The sequence below is a fragment of the Hemitrygon akajei genome, chromosome 1 (genome assembly GCF_048418815.1).
Source record: "Hemitrygon akajei chromosome 1, sHemAka1.3, whole genome shotgun sequence".
In the NCBI taxonomy this organism is placed as follows: Eukaryota; Metazoa; Chordata; class Chondrichthyes; order Myliobatiformes; family Dasyatidae; genus Hemitrygon; species Hemitrygon akajei.
In genome coordinates, this window is record NC_133124.1 from 210,797,625 (window position 1) to 210,811,720 (window position 14,096).

At 43.5% G+C, this 14,096-nt stretch overlaps 1 protein-coding gene across 15 annotated transcripts in view; it reads right to left on the reverse strand.

The window, feature by feature from the left end:
• Positions 1 to 14,096, reverse strand: part of LOC140735009 (ankyrin-1-like) — a 454,172-nt gene that overhangs the window by 227,184 nt on the left and 212,892 nt on the right. For all 15 annotated transcript variants that reach the window (XM_073059891.1, XM_073059868.1, XM_073059867.1 and 12 more), the window contains exon 2: positions 879 to 980. In XM_073059891.1, the coding sequence (XP_072915992.1) occupies positions 879 to 980 (102 nt within the window). The remainder of the gene's footprint in view (positions 1 to 878; positions 981 to 14,096) is intronic.

Sequence of the window (14,096 nt, forward strand, 5' to 3'; positions counted from 1 at the left end):
CCATGGTATTCACTTGTTTTCTTTGTTTCACAGCTGTCTGTGGGAGAACAAATCTCAGGGCTGTATACTGCATACATGCTTTAATAATAAATGTACTTCGAATCTTTGTAAACAAGTGAGGGTATTGATGCATGCATACCTGAACATAGAAGTGATGGATTTGTCTGCACCCTCCGTGGTTGGAGCTTACCAAAAGTCTTTAGTACTTACCTGAGGGATCTGTTGTCAGCTTCTCGGCCAAGTTGGACAACACATGACCTGGAAGTCCATTTCTTTCAATGGAGGTTTATCAGTGAGATAGATACTTAAGAATGTGGAACATTGTTTTCTAAAGTGACAGGAGCAATGTTCTTAAATTTTATAAAGTTCCTACGTTTTTTTGAATATAGTTATTTTAATTACACTAACCATCTGAATTCTAATATTTCTCAAGGCTCCAGAACACCAGGGACCTCCAAGAGGACCACAACCTTGTCGAAGGGTTTGGAGGCTTGCGTGCCACAATGACTTGGAGAGTGATGTTGGCTGGAGATTGGGCTTTATGCTTTGGCTCTTGGTAGGGTCAACCAATGCCAAACATGTAGAAGCCAAACTAAGAGGGGTCCACAGGTCTTCCAGGTTCAGGGGTTCAGCTCAGGGCTAACAACCTTGACAGGGCAAGAAAATTTGTTACAGAAAAAGCAATAAAGATCTCTCTATACAGAAACAGATAAAGGATTTTCATTGCTGCCCTAAACGCCAGTGGTGTAACGGGCAGAAGTAAGAAAGAACCTTTTCCTTCTTTGACAGATAGTAGATGCCTAACCTTCAGATGCAAAAAGACTCAGCTGTGGCTTTTCTTCAAACCCCTCAGCTGGATTGAAACATAACGCACATACCTGGTTACACGTGTTGATTTCTGCCCCATTCTTTAAGTAGTCGAGGAGTTTGTCCAAGTTTCCTGATCTTGCAGCCCTGAGGAAACTGGTTGCAGTATCGGCCTGAAAAGGAATAGACAAAATGGTAAGCTACCATAAGACAATAAGACCATAAAACAGAGGAGCAGAATAGGCCATTTGGCCCATCAAGTCTGCTCCACCATTCAATCATGGTTGATCCTTTTTTCCTCTCCTCAGTCCCACTCCTCCCCATAATCTTTGTTGTCATGTCCAATCAAGAACCTATCAAGCTCTGACTTAAAAACACCCAATGACCTGGCCTCCACAGCTGCCTGTGGTAACAAGTTCCACAAGTTCACCACCCTCTAGCAAAAGATATTTCTCTGAATCTCTGTTTGAAATGGATGCCCCTCTCTCATGAGGCTGTGCCCCCTTGTCCTAGACTCCCCCACCATGGGAAACATCCTTTCCATATCTACTCTGTCTAGGCCTTTCAACATTCCAAAGATATCAATGAGATCTCCCCCTTATACTTCTAAATTCCAGCGAGTACAGATGCAGAGCTATCAAATGTTCCTTGTATGATATCCCGTTCATTCCTGGAATCATTCTTGTAAACCTCCTCTGAACTCTGTCCAGTACCAGCACATATTTTCTTAGATGAGGAGCCCAATACTCAAGGTGATGCTTCACCAGTGCCTCATAAAGCCTCATCATTACATCCCTGCTGTTGTATTCTAAACCTTTTGAAACAAATGCTAACATTACATGTGCCTTCCTCACCATTGATACTACCTTCAGGGTGATCAGGGTGCAAGTTAACCTTTAGGGTGTTCTGCACAACGACTCCCAAGTCTCTTTGCATCTCTGATTTTTGGATTTTCTCCTTGTTTAGAAAATAGTCTGTACATTTATTTCTGCTACCAAATGCATGATGATACCTTTTCCAACATTGTATTTCATTTGGTGCTTTCTTGCCCATTCTCCTAATCTAAGTACTTCTGCAGCCTATCTTGTTTCCTCAACACTACCTGCCCCTCCACCAACCTCCATATCATCTGCAAACTTGGCAACTAAGCCATCGATTCCATCATCTAAATTATTTACATACAGCTTTAAAAAAAGATGCAGTCCCAACACTGACCCCTGTGGAACACCACGTGTCACTAGCAGCCAACCAGAGAAGGATCCTTTTATTCCCACTCACTGTCTCCTCCCAATTAGCCAATACTCTAAACATGCCAGTAACTTTCCTGTAATACCATGGGCTCTTAACTTGGTAAGCAGCCTCATGTGTGGCACCCTGTCAAAGATCTCCTGGAAGTCCAAATATACAACATCCACTGCATCCCCTTTATCTATCATACTTGTATTCTCCTCAATGAATTCCAACTGGTTCATCAGGCAAGATTTTCCCTTAAGGAATCCATCTTTGTCCTATCTTGTCCTGTGTCACCAAGTACTCCATAACATCATCCTTAACAATTGATTCCAACATTTTCCCAACCATTGAGGCTAACTGGTCTATAATTCCCTTTCTGTTGCCAACCTCCTTTCTTAAAGAGTGGAGTAACATTTGCAATTTTCCAGTCCTTGGGCACCATGCCCAAGTCCAATGATTTTTGAAAGATGATTACTAATGCCTCCACAATCTCTACCATGACCTCTTTCAGAACCCTAGGGTGCAGTTCATCTGGTTTAAATGACTTATGTACCCTCAGGTCTTTCAGCTTTTTGAGCACCTTCTCCCTTGTAACAGTAACTGCACTCACTTCTCTTCCCTCACACCCTTCAACATCTGGCACACAGCTGGTGTCTTCCACAGTGAAGACTGTTGCGAAATCTGTTACAGGTCTGGTAACTAGTTCACTGCTAATCACAGCTGTGCACGAACCCCTGTACAGTGGAGCAAAAGCATAGCTGGCCAGAGTACACTTTGTTCTTGTAGTTATACAATACAGACAAGATTCTCCTAGAGTCAAGGACAAAACAATGATGCGGACAGTAGATCTTTTTTTTAAAGACTGTGTCCCACTATATTGGGCAGGCTGCACTGTAGCGTCTATTCATAGAAACGATCCCATTACAGATCAGCACGGGGTCTTTGACCTACACCATTTCCGACCTGGGCTGGTTCACCCCTCTTTATTGCACCTGGTGGCTGCAAGCTCCATATAGACACCGAACTTCATGCAGATGCCTGATCGGTATAGTGCGCAGCAGCCCAGAACTCTTGACCTCACGCAATCCTGCAGCCTCAGCATCTGCAGCCATTGTGCCCACCATAGAGCCACTGCCTCACTGTGACTGAGATACAGCTTCCGTCCTGGCCTCTAGTGCTGTCCGAGAGGACCTTGCCTGTTCTCCCTATGACCACACTTGCTTCTTCCGGGTGTTTCACTTCCCTCCCACATCCCAAAGATCTCCACTTCGGTAAGCTAGTAAACACAAAGTACACTGCAGATGCTGGGGTCAAAGCAACACACACAACAAGCTGGAGGAACTCAGCAGGTCTGGCAGCATCCGTGGAAACGAGCAGTCAACGTTTCGGGCCAAGACATTGACTGCTTGTTTCCACGGACACTGCCCGACCTGCTGATTTCCTCCAGCGTGTTGTACGTGTTGCAGTATGCTAGCAAGCTGTCCTTGGAGTGTAGTGAGTGATAGAATCCGAGAGGAAATGCTGGATGAAGGCTTGATGATTAGCATGGACTAGATAGACTGAAGAAAATCTTTCCATGCTTTTATTTATGATTCCAATAACCCCAGTAATATTGTCAAGGCTCTGCAAACACAAGTGAAATCCACTAGACCAAGGAACCTCAGTGTCCAGTAGCCTGGGCACCTACCACCAATACTTAAATGTGAACACGTTAAATTGGGATGAGCTAGAGTTATGTACTGATCTTGCAGGATCTGGTGGCATCCATTAGTCTCATGAGACCATAGATCTGCACCTGGAATGGTTTCCAGGGCACAGGCCTGGGCAAGCTTGTATGGAAGACCAGCAGTTGCCCATGCAGCAAGTCTCCCCTCTCTATGACACCGGAGTTGTCCAAGGGAAGGGCAAGGGTCGATACAGCTTGGCACCAGTGACATTGCAGGAGTTGCCAGAACGAGGTTGAAGGCAACGTTGGACTGCCTTAGGGACTCCAGCTCCGGATTTGTCCTCGGGGTTTACTCCCAAAGCCTTTCCCATGAGTGGGTATGGCCGCAAGGCAGCGGAGGTTTGAAATCGGAGTTTTCCCTCTCTTAGGTGGACTGTCTTCCCAGGCTGACGAGTTCCATCTACCTGACCTGGGCTTGCAGAATATGCAGAAAAAAGTGGGAAAGAATGAGAGGTATTAGGAATTCCATGGTTTGTAGATGCTTGGACAGAAGTAGGGGATATCCGCTTGGTATAAATGGAATCAAGGGATTTGGGGTTAGTACAGGAAAATGGTTCAAATTTTTCAATTTTATATCAGAGAATGTTGGCAGTATACAACCTGACATTCTTATTCTTCACAGACATCCACAAAACAAGAATCCATGAAAATGATGCAAGATCAGCCAAGGCCTTACGGAAAGGCAGAGCAGGTGCATAGGTCCAAGTGACTTACACCTTCTCTACTTTCTAGGTCCTTCGAGCATCAACTTAAATTTCAAAATATCTAAGTTTTTGTGACATTTTATGAGGACTCTCACTAATTTTCACAGATGCACCCTAGATCTGGATGCATCACAACTTGATATAACAGCTGTCCTGCCCAGGACCACGAGCAATTGCAGAAAGCTGTGAACACAGCCAAGACCAGAAGTACCCCAATCGGAGGTCCACGAACCCCTTGCCTAATGGTATTGGTCCATAGCATAAAAAAGGTTGGGAACCTCTGGCCTTGACAATCACATAAACTAGCCTCCCTTCTATTGAATCCATCTACGTTTCCTGCTGCTGCCTCCGGAAAGCAGACAACGTAATAAAGGATTATCCCCAGTGTCAGATTCCATTCATAAGATGTTTCTTTCTAGTTTTCAGCATGAATAACTGTGGTGAATAGTGTGGGTAGCACGGATCAATAACATTACCCTCGATAAATGAAGGACAAACAGAGTGACAGAATGGAATGATGATATGATGCTAGTTTCCTGAGCCTTGCCCAACAGACAGCACTCCTTATTTCCTCCACTCCCTGCAAAAGTTATCAGGTTGCCGGAAATCTTCCTAAAACCACACTAAACCCTCCTACAAATTTAGATCTACAAACGGGATGATCTGCCCAGATCAGGTCCAGGACTGCCAGAAAGGAAATACCTTTATAAATTGACCAACAGTTTAATGTCAAGACTGCAGCTAACAAAAAGAGCATCGGAATCAGAATCACCAGCGCATGTCGTGAAATTTGTTGTTTTTGTGGCAGCAGTACAATGCAATACATATTAATAGAAACTGTGAATTGCAGTAAGTATATAGACTATATAATAGTTACTGTAATCCAATTTAATTAAGTTTTTCCACAGTATAATTAACTCAATTATTAGTTAAATTAAATAAGTAGTGCGAAAAAGTGGTGTGGTAGTTTTCATGGGTTCAATGTCCATTCAGAAATCAGATAGCAGAGGGGAAGAAGCTGTTCCTGAATTGTTGTGTGTGTGCCTTCAGGCTCCAGGACCAGCCAGAGTGGAGAGCCATATACCCTGCCACACCTCCAGCTCATTGGTGAAATGCTGCTTTATCAATAAATAACCTGTATTAGGAATGAATACATCAAGTGCTCAGTAGATATTAACAATACGAATCTATACCATCCAGTGCATAGTTTTGGGGGGTATAGATTTATATTGTTAATATCTACTGAGCCCTTAATGCATTCATTCCTAATACAGATTATTTATTGTTAAAGCAGCATTTCACCATTGAGCTGGAGGTGTGGCAGGGTATATGACTCTCCACTCTGGCTGGTTCTGGAGTCTGAAGGCACACACACAACAATTCAGGAACAGCTTTTCCCCTCTGCTATCTGATTTCTGAATGGACGCTGAACCCACAAACACTACCTCACTACTTATTTGCACTACTTTAACTTAACAATTTATTTAATTAAACTGTGAATAATTTAATTAAGCTAAATTACAGTAACTATTACATATGGTATATATACTAAGTGTAACTCATTGTTTTTATTGTGTATATACTTAGAAAGTTAAATTAAATTAGTAGTGCAAAAAAGGTGGGAAAAAAATAGTGAAATAGTGTTCATTCATTCAATGTCTATTCAGAAGCTGTTGTTGAGCTTTGAGGTATGGGAATTCAGGCTCTTGTACTTCCTGCCTGATGGCAGCAATGGGAAGAGGGACATGGCCTAGACAGTGAGGGTGATTAATGATGGATGTTGCCTGCCTGAGATGTTGCCTCTTCTAAGTGTCATTCATGACGAGGAGAACTGTAAACGTACACATACTAGTTCATCGCCAAGTTCATACCAACTTGCACACATCTGGTTCAGGGACAGAAATAGGCCATGTAGACTCTCAAGCCTACTCTACCGTTTCATAAGGTCAGGGCTGATCCGATTGTAAACCCAGTTTTGCTCTGCTCATTGTGACCTTTCATCCCCTCCCCTCGCTCATCAAGAATCGGCCTACCTCTGCTTTAAACTATTCAAACACCACTGCTTCCTTTGAACAAGCAGGACTCGCAAGATTCCGAGAAAATATTTCATCTCACCTCTGTCTACAACAGTTGACTTGTATTATAAACTACTGATTTCCAAACCTCAGTTCGAGATTCTGCTGCAAGACACCAGTGAAGAGTAGCTTCCTTACTTTTGTATTCAATTCCCCGAGCCATCAATATTAACTTCCTGTTAGACATCCTTATGAATTGCTGCCTACTTGCCTTTTGTGATTCATGTGCTGGGAGACCCAGATCCAATTGAACCTCAGACCTCTGTTCAGATAAAATGATTTATTATTCCCTGCCAAAATAGACAAATTGACCTTTTACCACCTTATACTCCATCTCTGCCCTCTCATTTGATCTATCCAAATCTCTTTGTTAAGCTCATCACAGATTACTTTCCTACTTCTATACATATGCCCAGTGGCCCCTTTATTTGGTATACTTGGTTGTTCATGCAAATATCTAATCAGCCAATCATGCAGCAGCAACTCAATGCATAAAAGCATGCAGACAAGGTCAAGAGGTTCAGTTGCTTTCAGACCAAACATCTGAATGGGGAGGAAATGTGATCTTAGTGACTTTGACCATGGAATGATTATTGGTGCCAGATGGGGTGGTTGTGTATCTCAGAAACGGCTGATCTCCTGGAATTTCATACACAGCATTCTTTAAGGTTTACAGGGAATGGTGTGAGAAATGAAAAAAAAAACAACAACCAGCGAGAGGCAGTTCTGTGGGCAAAAATATCCTGTTAATGAGGGAGGTCAGAGGAGAATGGCCAGACTGGTTCAAGCTGAGAGGAAGGTGACAGTAACTCAAATTACGTTACAACAGTGGTGTGCAGAAGAGCATCTTTGAACGCACAACACATCAAACATGGAAGTGAATGGGCTACAACAGCAGAAGGCCACAAGCATACTTCACCAGGTACCTAATAAAGTGGCCACTGTGTATATTTCAGTTCACCGTGCAATTCCCCAACAAATGTGAAATATACACCTCATTTTGCGAAGCTTCCGCTGTGAGCCTCCTGCTTTAATGACTGTCAGGAAAGAAGGACCTGCTATCGGTGTATGTGTGCCAGTGAGGAATTCCAACTACGTGGATGTGTGGGCTGAGGGCTATTTCTATTCTCACTGCCCTATATTTAGCCATCATGTGTCAGATCACTGCAGCGTGTGCTGTCTTAGTCACACATCTCCACAGCAGCTCAGTGAACTTGCTGGAAGGGCTTGCAGGAAACCGTACTACAGGTCTGGAGGCATCCCCTCCGCAAATCAAGCCAATGCAGGAACACAAAGAACAGGATTCAGAACCAGAATCACCGACATATGCCATGAACAATGTTCCCTCTGAGGCGCGCATGCGTGCACACATATCTATTGCTACCAGCGCACAAAAGAATTTAAACTGCACACAATAGGCTGTCACCCTCTACCTCACTGGCATGTTAAGCATATTTCACGATTGTACACAATCACATTTCCTTTTCTGGTTTCTGTTGACAACGTGGCATTCACGATGATTTGCCTGCAGATTTTAGAACTGGTTTATTTATACTGTTTTCATTGAAAAAAATTATTCAGTGTGCACATGTTGTTGTCACTGCACGAAAAATTGCACAGCGCAAGATTTTTTGTGCACACTGGTCATTACAAATTAGAGGGAACATTGGTTGTGAAATTTGTTGTCTTTGTGGCAGCAGTACAATGTAATACATGATAAATATCAGAAAAAAAGTGAATTACAGTGTACTAAATAGCTAAACTAGTAGTGCAAAAATGGAATAAAAAGTAGTAAGGTAGTGTTCATGGGTTCAACATCCATTTCGAAATTGGATAGCAGAGGGGAAGAAGCTGATTGAGTGTGTGTCTTCAGGCTTCTGTACCTTTTTCCTGATGTTAACAATGAGAAGAGGGCATGTCCTGGGTGGTGGTGGTGGTCCTTAATGATACAAGCCTCCCTTTTGAGGCACTGCTCCTTGAATATGTCTTGGATACAACTGAGGCTAGTGCCCGTGATGGAGCTGACTAAGTTTACAACTCTGCAGCTGTAAACAGGAGCAGGAATGGGTCATTTGGCGAGATTCTGGCCAATATTTTGCCTCAGCACCATTGTCCTGCATTAACCCCCATATCCCTTAATACTTCATCTTGAACATGCTGGCACCAAGATAATGGGGCAGAAAATTCCCAACATTCACTGCCCTCCGGGTGAAGAAATTTCATAGAGCATAGAACATAGGATGTATAAGGCATTGGTGAGGCCGAATTTAGAGTATTGTGTGCAGTTTTGGTCACCAAATTACAGGAAGGATATTAATAAGGTTGAAAGAGTGCAGAGGTTTACAAGGATGTTGCCGGGACTTGAGAAACTGAGTTACAGAGAAAGATTGAATAGGTTAGGACTTTATTCCCTGGAGTGTAGAAGAATGAGGGGGAGATTTGATAGAGGTATATAAAATTATGATGGGTATAGATAGACTGAATGCAAGCAGGCTTTTTCCACTGAGGTTAGGGGAGAAAAAAATCAGAAGACATGGGTTAAGGGTGAAGGGGGAAAAGTTTAAAGGGAACATTAGCGGGGGGCTTCTTCACACAGAAAGTGGTGGGAGTGTAGAATGAGCTGCCAGATGAAGTGGTAAATGTGGGTTCACTTTTAACATTTAAGAAAAACTTGGACAGGCACATGGATGAGAGGTGTATGGAGGGATATGGGCCAGGTGCAGGTCAGTGGGACTAGGCAGAAAAATGGTTCTGCACAGCCTAGAAGGGCCAAAGGGCCTGTTTCTGTGCTGTAATGTTCTATGGTTCTATAGAACAGTACAGGCACTTCGGCCCACTATGTTATGCTGACCTCTTGAACATTAGCTTTATTTCAAGATTCAAAGTACATTTATTATCAAAGAATGTATAAACTGTACACCTTGAGATTTGTTTGCTTACAGGCAGCCACAAAGCAAGAAACCCAAAAGAAGCTAATTTTAAAAGATGACCAACACCCAATGCGCAGAGAAGGAGCAAAGACACACAAGTCATGAAAACTATAAAAGCAAACAACAGCAGTGAAATATGTTGGATTGTGTTAAATCAAACCAGCGATGATTGCGCTGGGAAGCCTGCAAGTGTCAGCCCACTTCAGGCACCAACGTAGCATGTTCACAACTCGCTGACCCTAGCCCAAAATCTTTTTTGGAATGTGAGAGGAGCCCCGTGCAGTCAGAGAGAGAATATACAAACTCCTTACAGACAGTGTTGAGAATTGAATACTGGCTAGAAATGCCACCCAAACTAATCTTAACTTATTATAAGATCAACCTAACCCTTCCCTCCCAGAAGCTGTCCCAGATCCTGTTGGTCCTAACTTTTATGCTGCGGTACCGTTTCCCAGATGGTAGCAGCTGGAACAGTTTGTGGTTGGGGTGACTCAGGTCCCCAATGATCCTTCGGGCCCTTTTTACACACCTGTCGCTTTAAATGTCCTGAAAAGTGGGAAGTTCGCATCTAGAGATGCGCTGGGCTGTCTGCACCATTCTCTGCAGAGTCCTGCGAATGAGGAAAGTACAGTTCCCATGCTGGGCAGTGATACAGCCAGTCAGGATGCTCTCAATTGTATCCCTGTAGAAAGTCCTTAGGATTTGGGGACTCATGCTGAGCTTCTTCAACAGTCTGAGGTGAAAGAGGTGCTCTTGTGCTTTTATCTTGCATTAAACATGCACAAAGAGCTTCCCGTTCCTTTTGCCACCACTGCTGAGTGAGGGGAGTGTGTGGATAGGTTTCAGATAGACCAGGGGGTGGCCAGTTCTGGTGGGGAGGGATATGGGAATAGTAAGGAAATATACTGGTGGAGGGGGAGAATGAGGCAGGTTGCAATTGCCTGCAGGTAGGCACTGGGGTTTAAGGGTGAATGGTGAGGGAGTTGTGGGGTTGGAATATTTATTTTGCCTCATCTACCCTAGTTACAAAATTGTTAAATGGTTAATAATTGGTTGTCAGTCTTTCTTTTGCACATTGGTTGTCAGTCTTTGTGTGTAGTTTTTCATCGATTTTACTGTATTTCTTTATTCTGCTGTAAATAGATGCAAGAAAATAAATCAGAGTAGTATACATTTAGTTGCTGCTTTATGAGGTAGACCTGATCGTTAATGGAGATATCTAATCAGCCAATCATGTGGCAGCAACTCAGTGCATAAAAGCATGCAGACATGGTCAAGAGGTTCAGTTGTTGTTCGGACCAAACATCAGAATGGGGAAGAAATGTATCTAAGTGACTTCAATCGTGATCCCAGATAGGGTGGTTTGATCTCCTGGGATTTTCATGTACAACAGTCTCTGAAGTTTATAGACAGTGGTAGGAACTGAATAGCTGACTTTGTAAAACATTGAACGAATTGCTACGCTACTATGCTGGAACTGAGAGGTACAATATCATTGGTTCAAATGATACAAGAACCTGTCATCAGGTTTGGATATGGCCCAAGCGCAGAGTGAGAGACATTGAAGCTGGTCGATAGTTCACAAAACTTTAATGCAAACAGTATTAACGGGAAAATAAAACAATAAAGGCTAGGCCAGACAGGGCCGTTAACTAAAACTCTCAAATGGGAAACAAAGCCTACACTATGGCTGAAAAGAACATCTAATTATTAAACGAATACTGCTAGTCTTCAGGCAACACGAGTGAAGCTGCAGATGCTGGAAATAAATAAAAACACAAAATGCTGGCAGAACTCAGCAGGCCAGACAGCATCTATGGGAGGACTCCTGATGAAGGGTTTCGGCCCGAAACGTCGTCACTACCTCCTCCCATAGATGCTGTCTGGCCTGCTGAGTTCTGCCAGCATTTTGTGTTTTTACTGCTAGTCTTCAGAGTCAGTTGACTTGACAGTCCAATTTGTCAGGCAAGGCCAATGCAAACAAAAGTGAAGCATTGCTCTGCCCTGTCCAAGACTCGACAAGCACTATGACAACAAGTATGGAGTTAAATACTATCACGATTAAATAATAATTAGCTGACATGTGCAAATTCACAAGCACAATTGCCATATCTACTGCACTGCTGAATCCGTGGTTGTGACAGAACCAGTATGTTAGGCAGCATCTATGGAGAGAATAAACAGTCAATGTTTCATGCTGAGACCCTTCGTCAGGACTGGAGAGTGCTGACGCAGAAGCTAGAATAAGGAGGAGTATAAGGTGGCAGGTGATAGGTTAAACCTGGAGGGGGAGGGTGGACACGTGAGGAGGAAGTAAGAAGCTGGGAGGTGATAGGTAGAAGAGGTGAAGGACAAAAGAAGAAGGAATCTGATAGGTGAGGGCAGCAGACTGTGGAAAATGGGGAAAGTTGAGGGGAACCAGAGGGAGATTATGTGCAAGGGAGCGGAGAAGGGGTAAGAGGAATGGCAAAAGAAGGAAGGGGAGGGGGAAGAAATTACTGGAAGTTAGTGAAATCATGAGACCGTACTCAGGTCAGAGGATTCATTTTCTGTCTAGGTAGCCTTCACTGCATGTTTCAATGTACATGTGACAAATAGAGTTAATCTTCTTCATGAAGCAAAACTGGGGCTCAGCTGAATCTGGGGACCTTGGGATAAGCGACTAAATACATTAAAAGGCATCTCAAAGGAGGAGAGAATAGAAAGGGAGAGTGAAAGAAAATCCTCTCGATATAAGGTTCATTATTCTACATCACGTTTCTTCAGTGCTCTCAGGCCAATTTACCCAATCACGTTTTTGCTGTTGTTTTCCCATTGGCTGCAATAACTGAGGTAGATGCGTTTGGTTGTGTAACAATGCAGCACAGAGATCTGATATAAAAGAAAGCATTGCTTTGATGAAGTAACCATTAGCTTTGTCTAACTGTGCAGCTGTTGGATGTTACAGAAAGCAACTCTGCACGCAGCTTTGGCCAACTCGCCATGCATAAAAGAGCCGGTTTGCTTGCGTGCACAGAGTTACTGCACTTCCAAGTAATCTGCTATCTGAATTCGAGATGTCCCAAGGGTTATGAGAAAGAGCATTAGCCAGGCAAGAATGTTCTTTCCTGTCTCATGTCCAGGACTGTTCTCTCTCTGTCTGCCACTGTGGTTACAAAGTTTTGCTCCCAGATGAGATCAATGCCTTTTATGCTCACTTTGACTGACAGAACATGGAGGTACCCTTCACAAACCCCCACAGGCCACCGATGATCATGCGATTTCATTCTCTGAGGATGACATGAGAGCATCCTTCTGCAGGGTGAACCCACAAAAAGCATCTGGTCCAGTCCATTGCAGGCTAAGCTCTCCCCATTATTGGCCGTGGAATGATTGTTGGTGCCAGACGGGGTGGTTTGAGCATCTCAGAAACCGTTGATCTCCTGGGATTTTCACCCACAACAGTCTCATGAGCTTACACTGAATGGGGTGAAAAGCAAAACAAAAATCCAGCGAGCAGCAGTTCTGTGGGCAAAATTGCCTTGTTAATGAGAGAGGTCGGAGGAAAATGGCCAGTCTGATTTAAGCCGACAGGAAGGTGACGGTAACTCAAATAACCACATGTTACAACAGTGGTATGCAGAAGAGGATCTCTGAATACACAACACATCGAATCTTGAAGTGGATGGGCTACAGCAGCAGAAGACCATGAAGATACTCTTAGTGGCCATTTTATTAGGCACAGGCAGCACAAGTGGCTATTGAGTGTATGTCTTGAAAATGACACGTGGAAAGGAGGGGAACAATTGGGCTTTGCTGGAATGTCCTGTTTACCATCTATAACACTCAGAGAACAAATTTCACCAATGAACTCCTCTGTAGCGCCTCTCAGAGAAATTGCTTCAAATTCTCTTGACAGGGAGGTAATCAAACATAAAAGGCATTGAGAGAGATTGTATTACCTTGTGGATCCATCACAGGCTAAAGACTCCCCACCATTGAGTGCATTTACACAGATCACTGTCACAAGAAAGCAGCATCCATCATCAAGGACCCCCACCATCCGAACAATGCTCTTTTCTCACTTTCAAGAACTCCACAAGTTTCAAGGATCCACAATCTGCTGAGGGCCATACCAGTGGCGTTCAAGTCTGGTAACCAAGTAAGAAACAAGAGGTGGATGTGTGATCTCAGGAAAGCCAGCTGACGAGAAGCAGCAATTCTAAACCAAACTCGAATCACTGAAGGATGCTCGACAGCTGTGGCAGGGCCGGAATGCTGTTAATTCTTACAAAGTGAAACCAAGCGACATATTGTAGGGGACAAAAGGCTTCACTCTCAGATGAGCTCCATGCCTTCTTGAATTGAATTGAATTAAATTGAATGATCTTTATTGTCATTATACAAATCAAACAAAGCAGTAGATAAAAACAAGACAGTCATAGAAAAACGGTATTAAATGGTATTCTTTGCACACCTTGACCATCGAAACTATCTCAAACTGCCACAACCCCACGTGACCCTCTGATTTCAGTCTCTGAGGCCAATGTGAGAGCATCGTTCAGGAGGGTGAACCCACGGAATGGCTGGGGACCAAAGACATGTGTTGATCAACTGGCTGAAAAGTTTGCTGACACCTTTA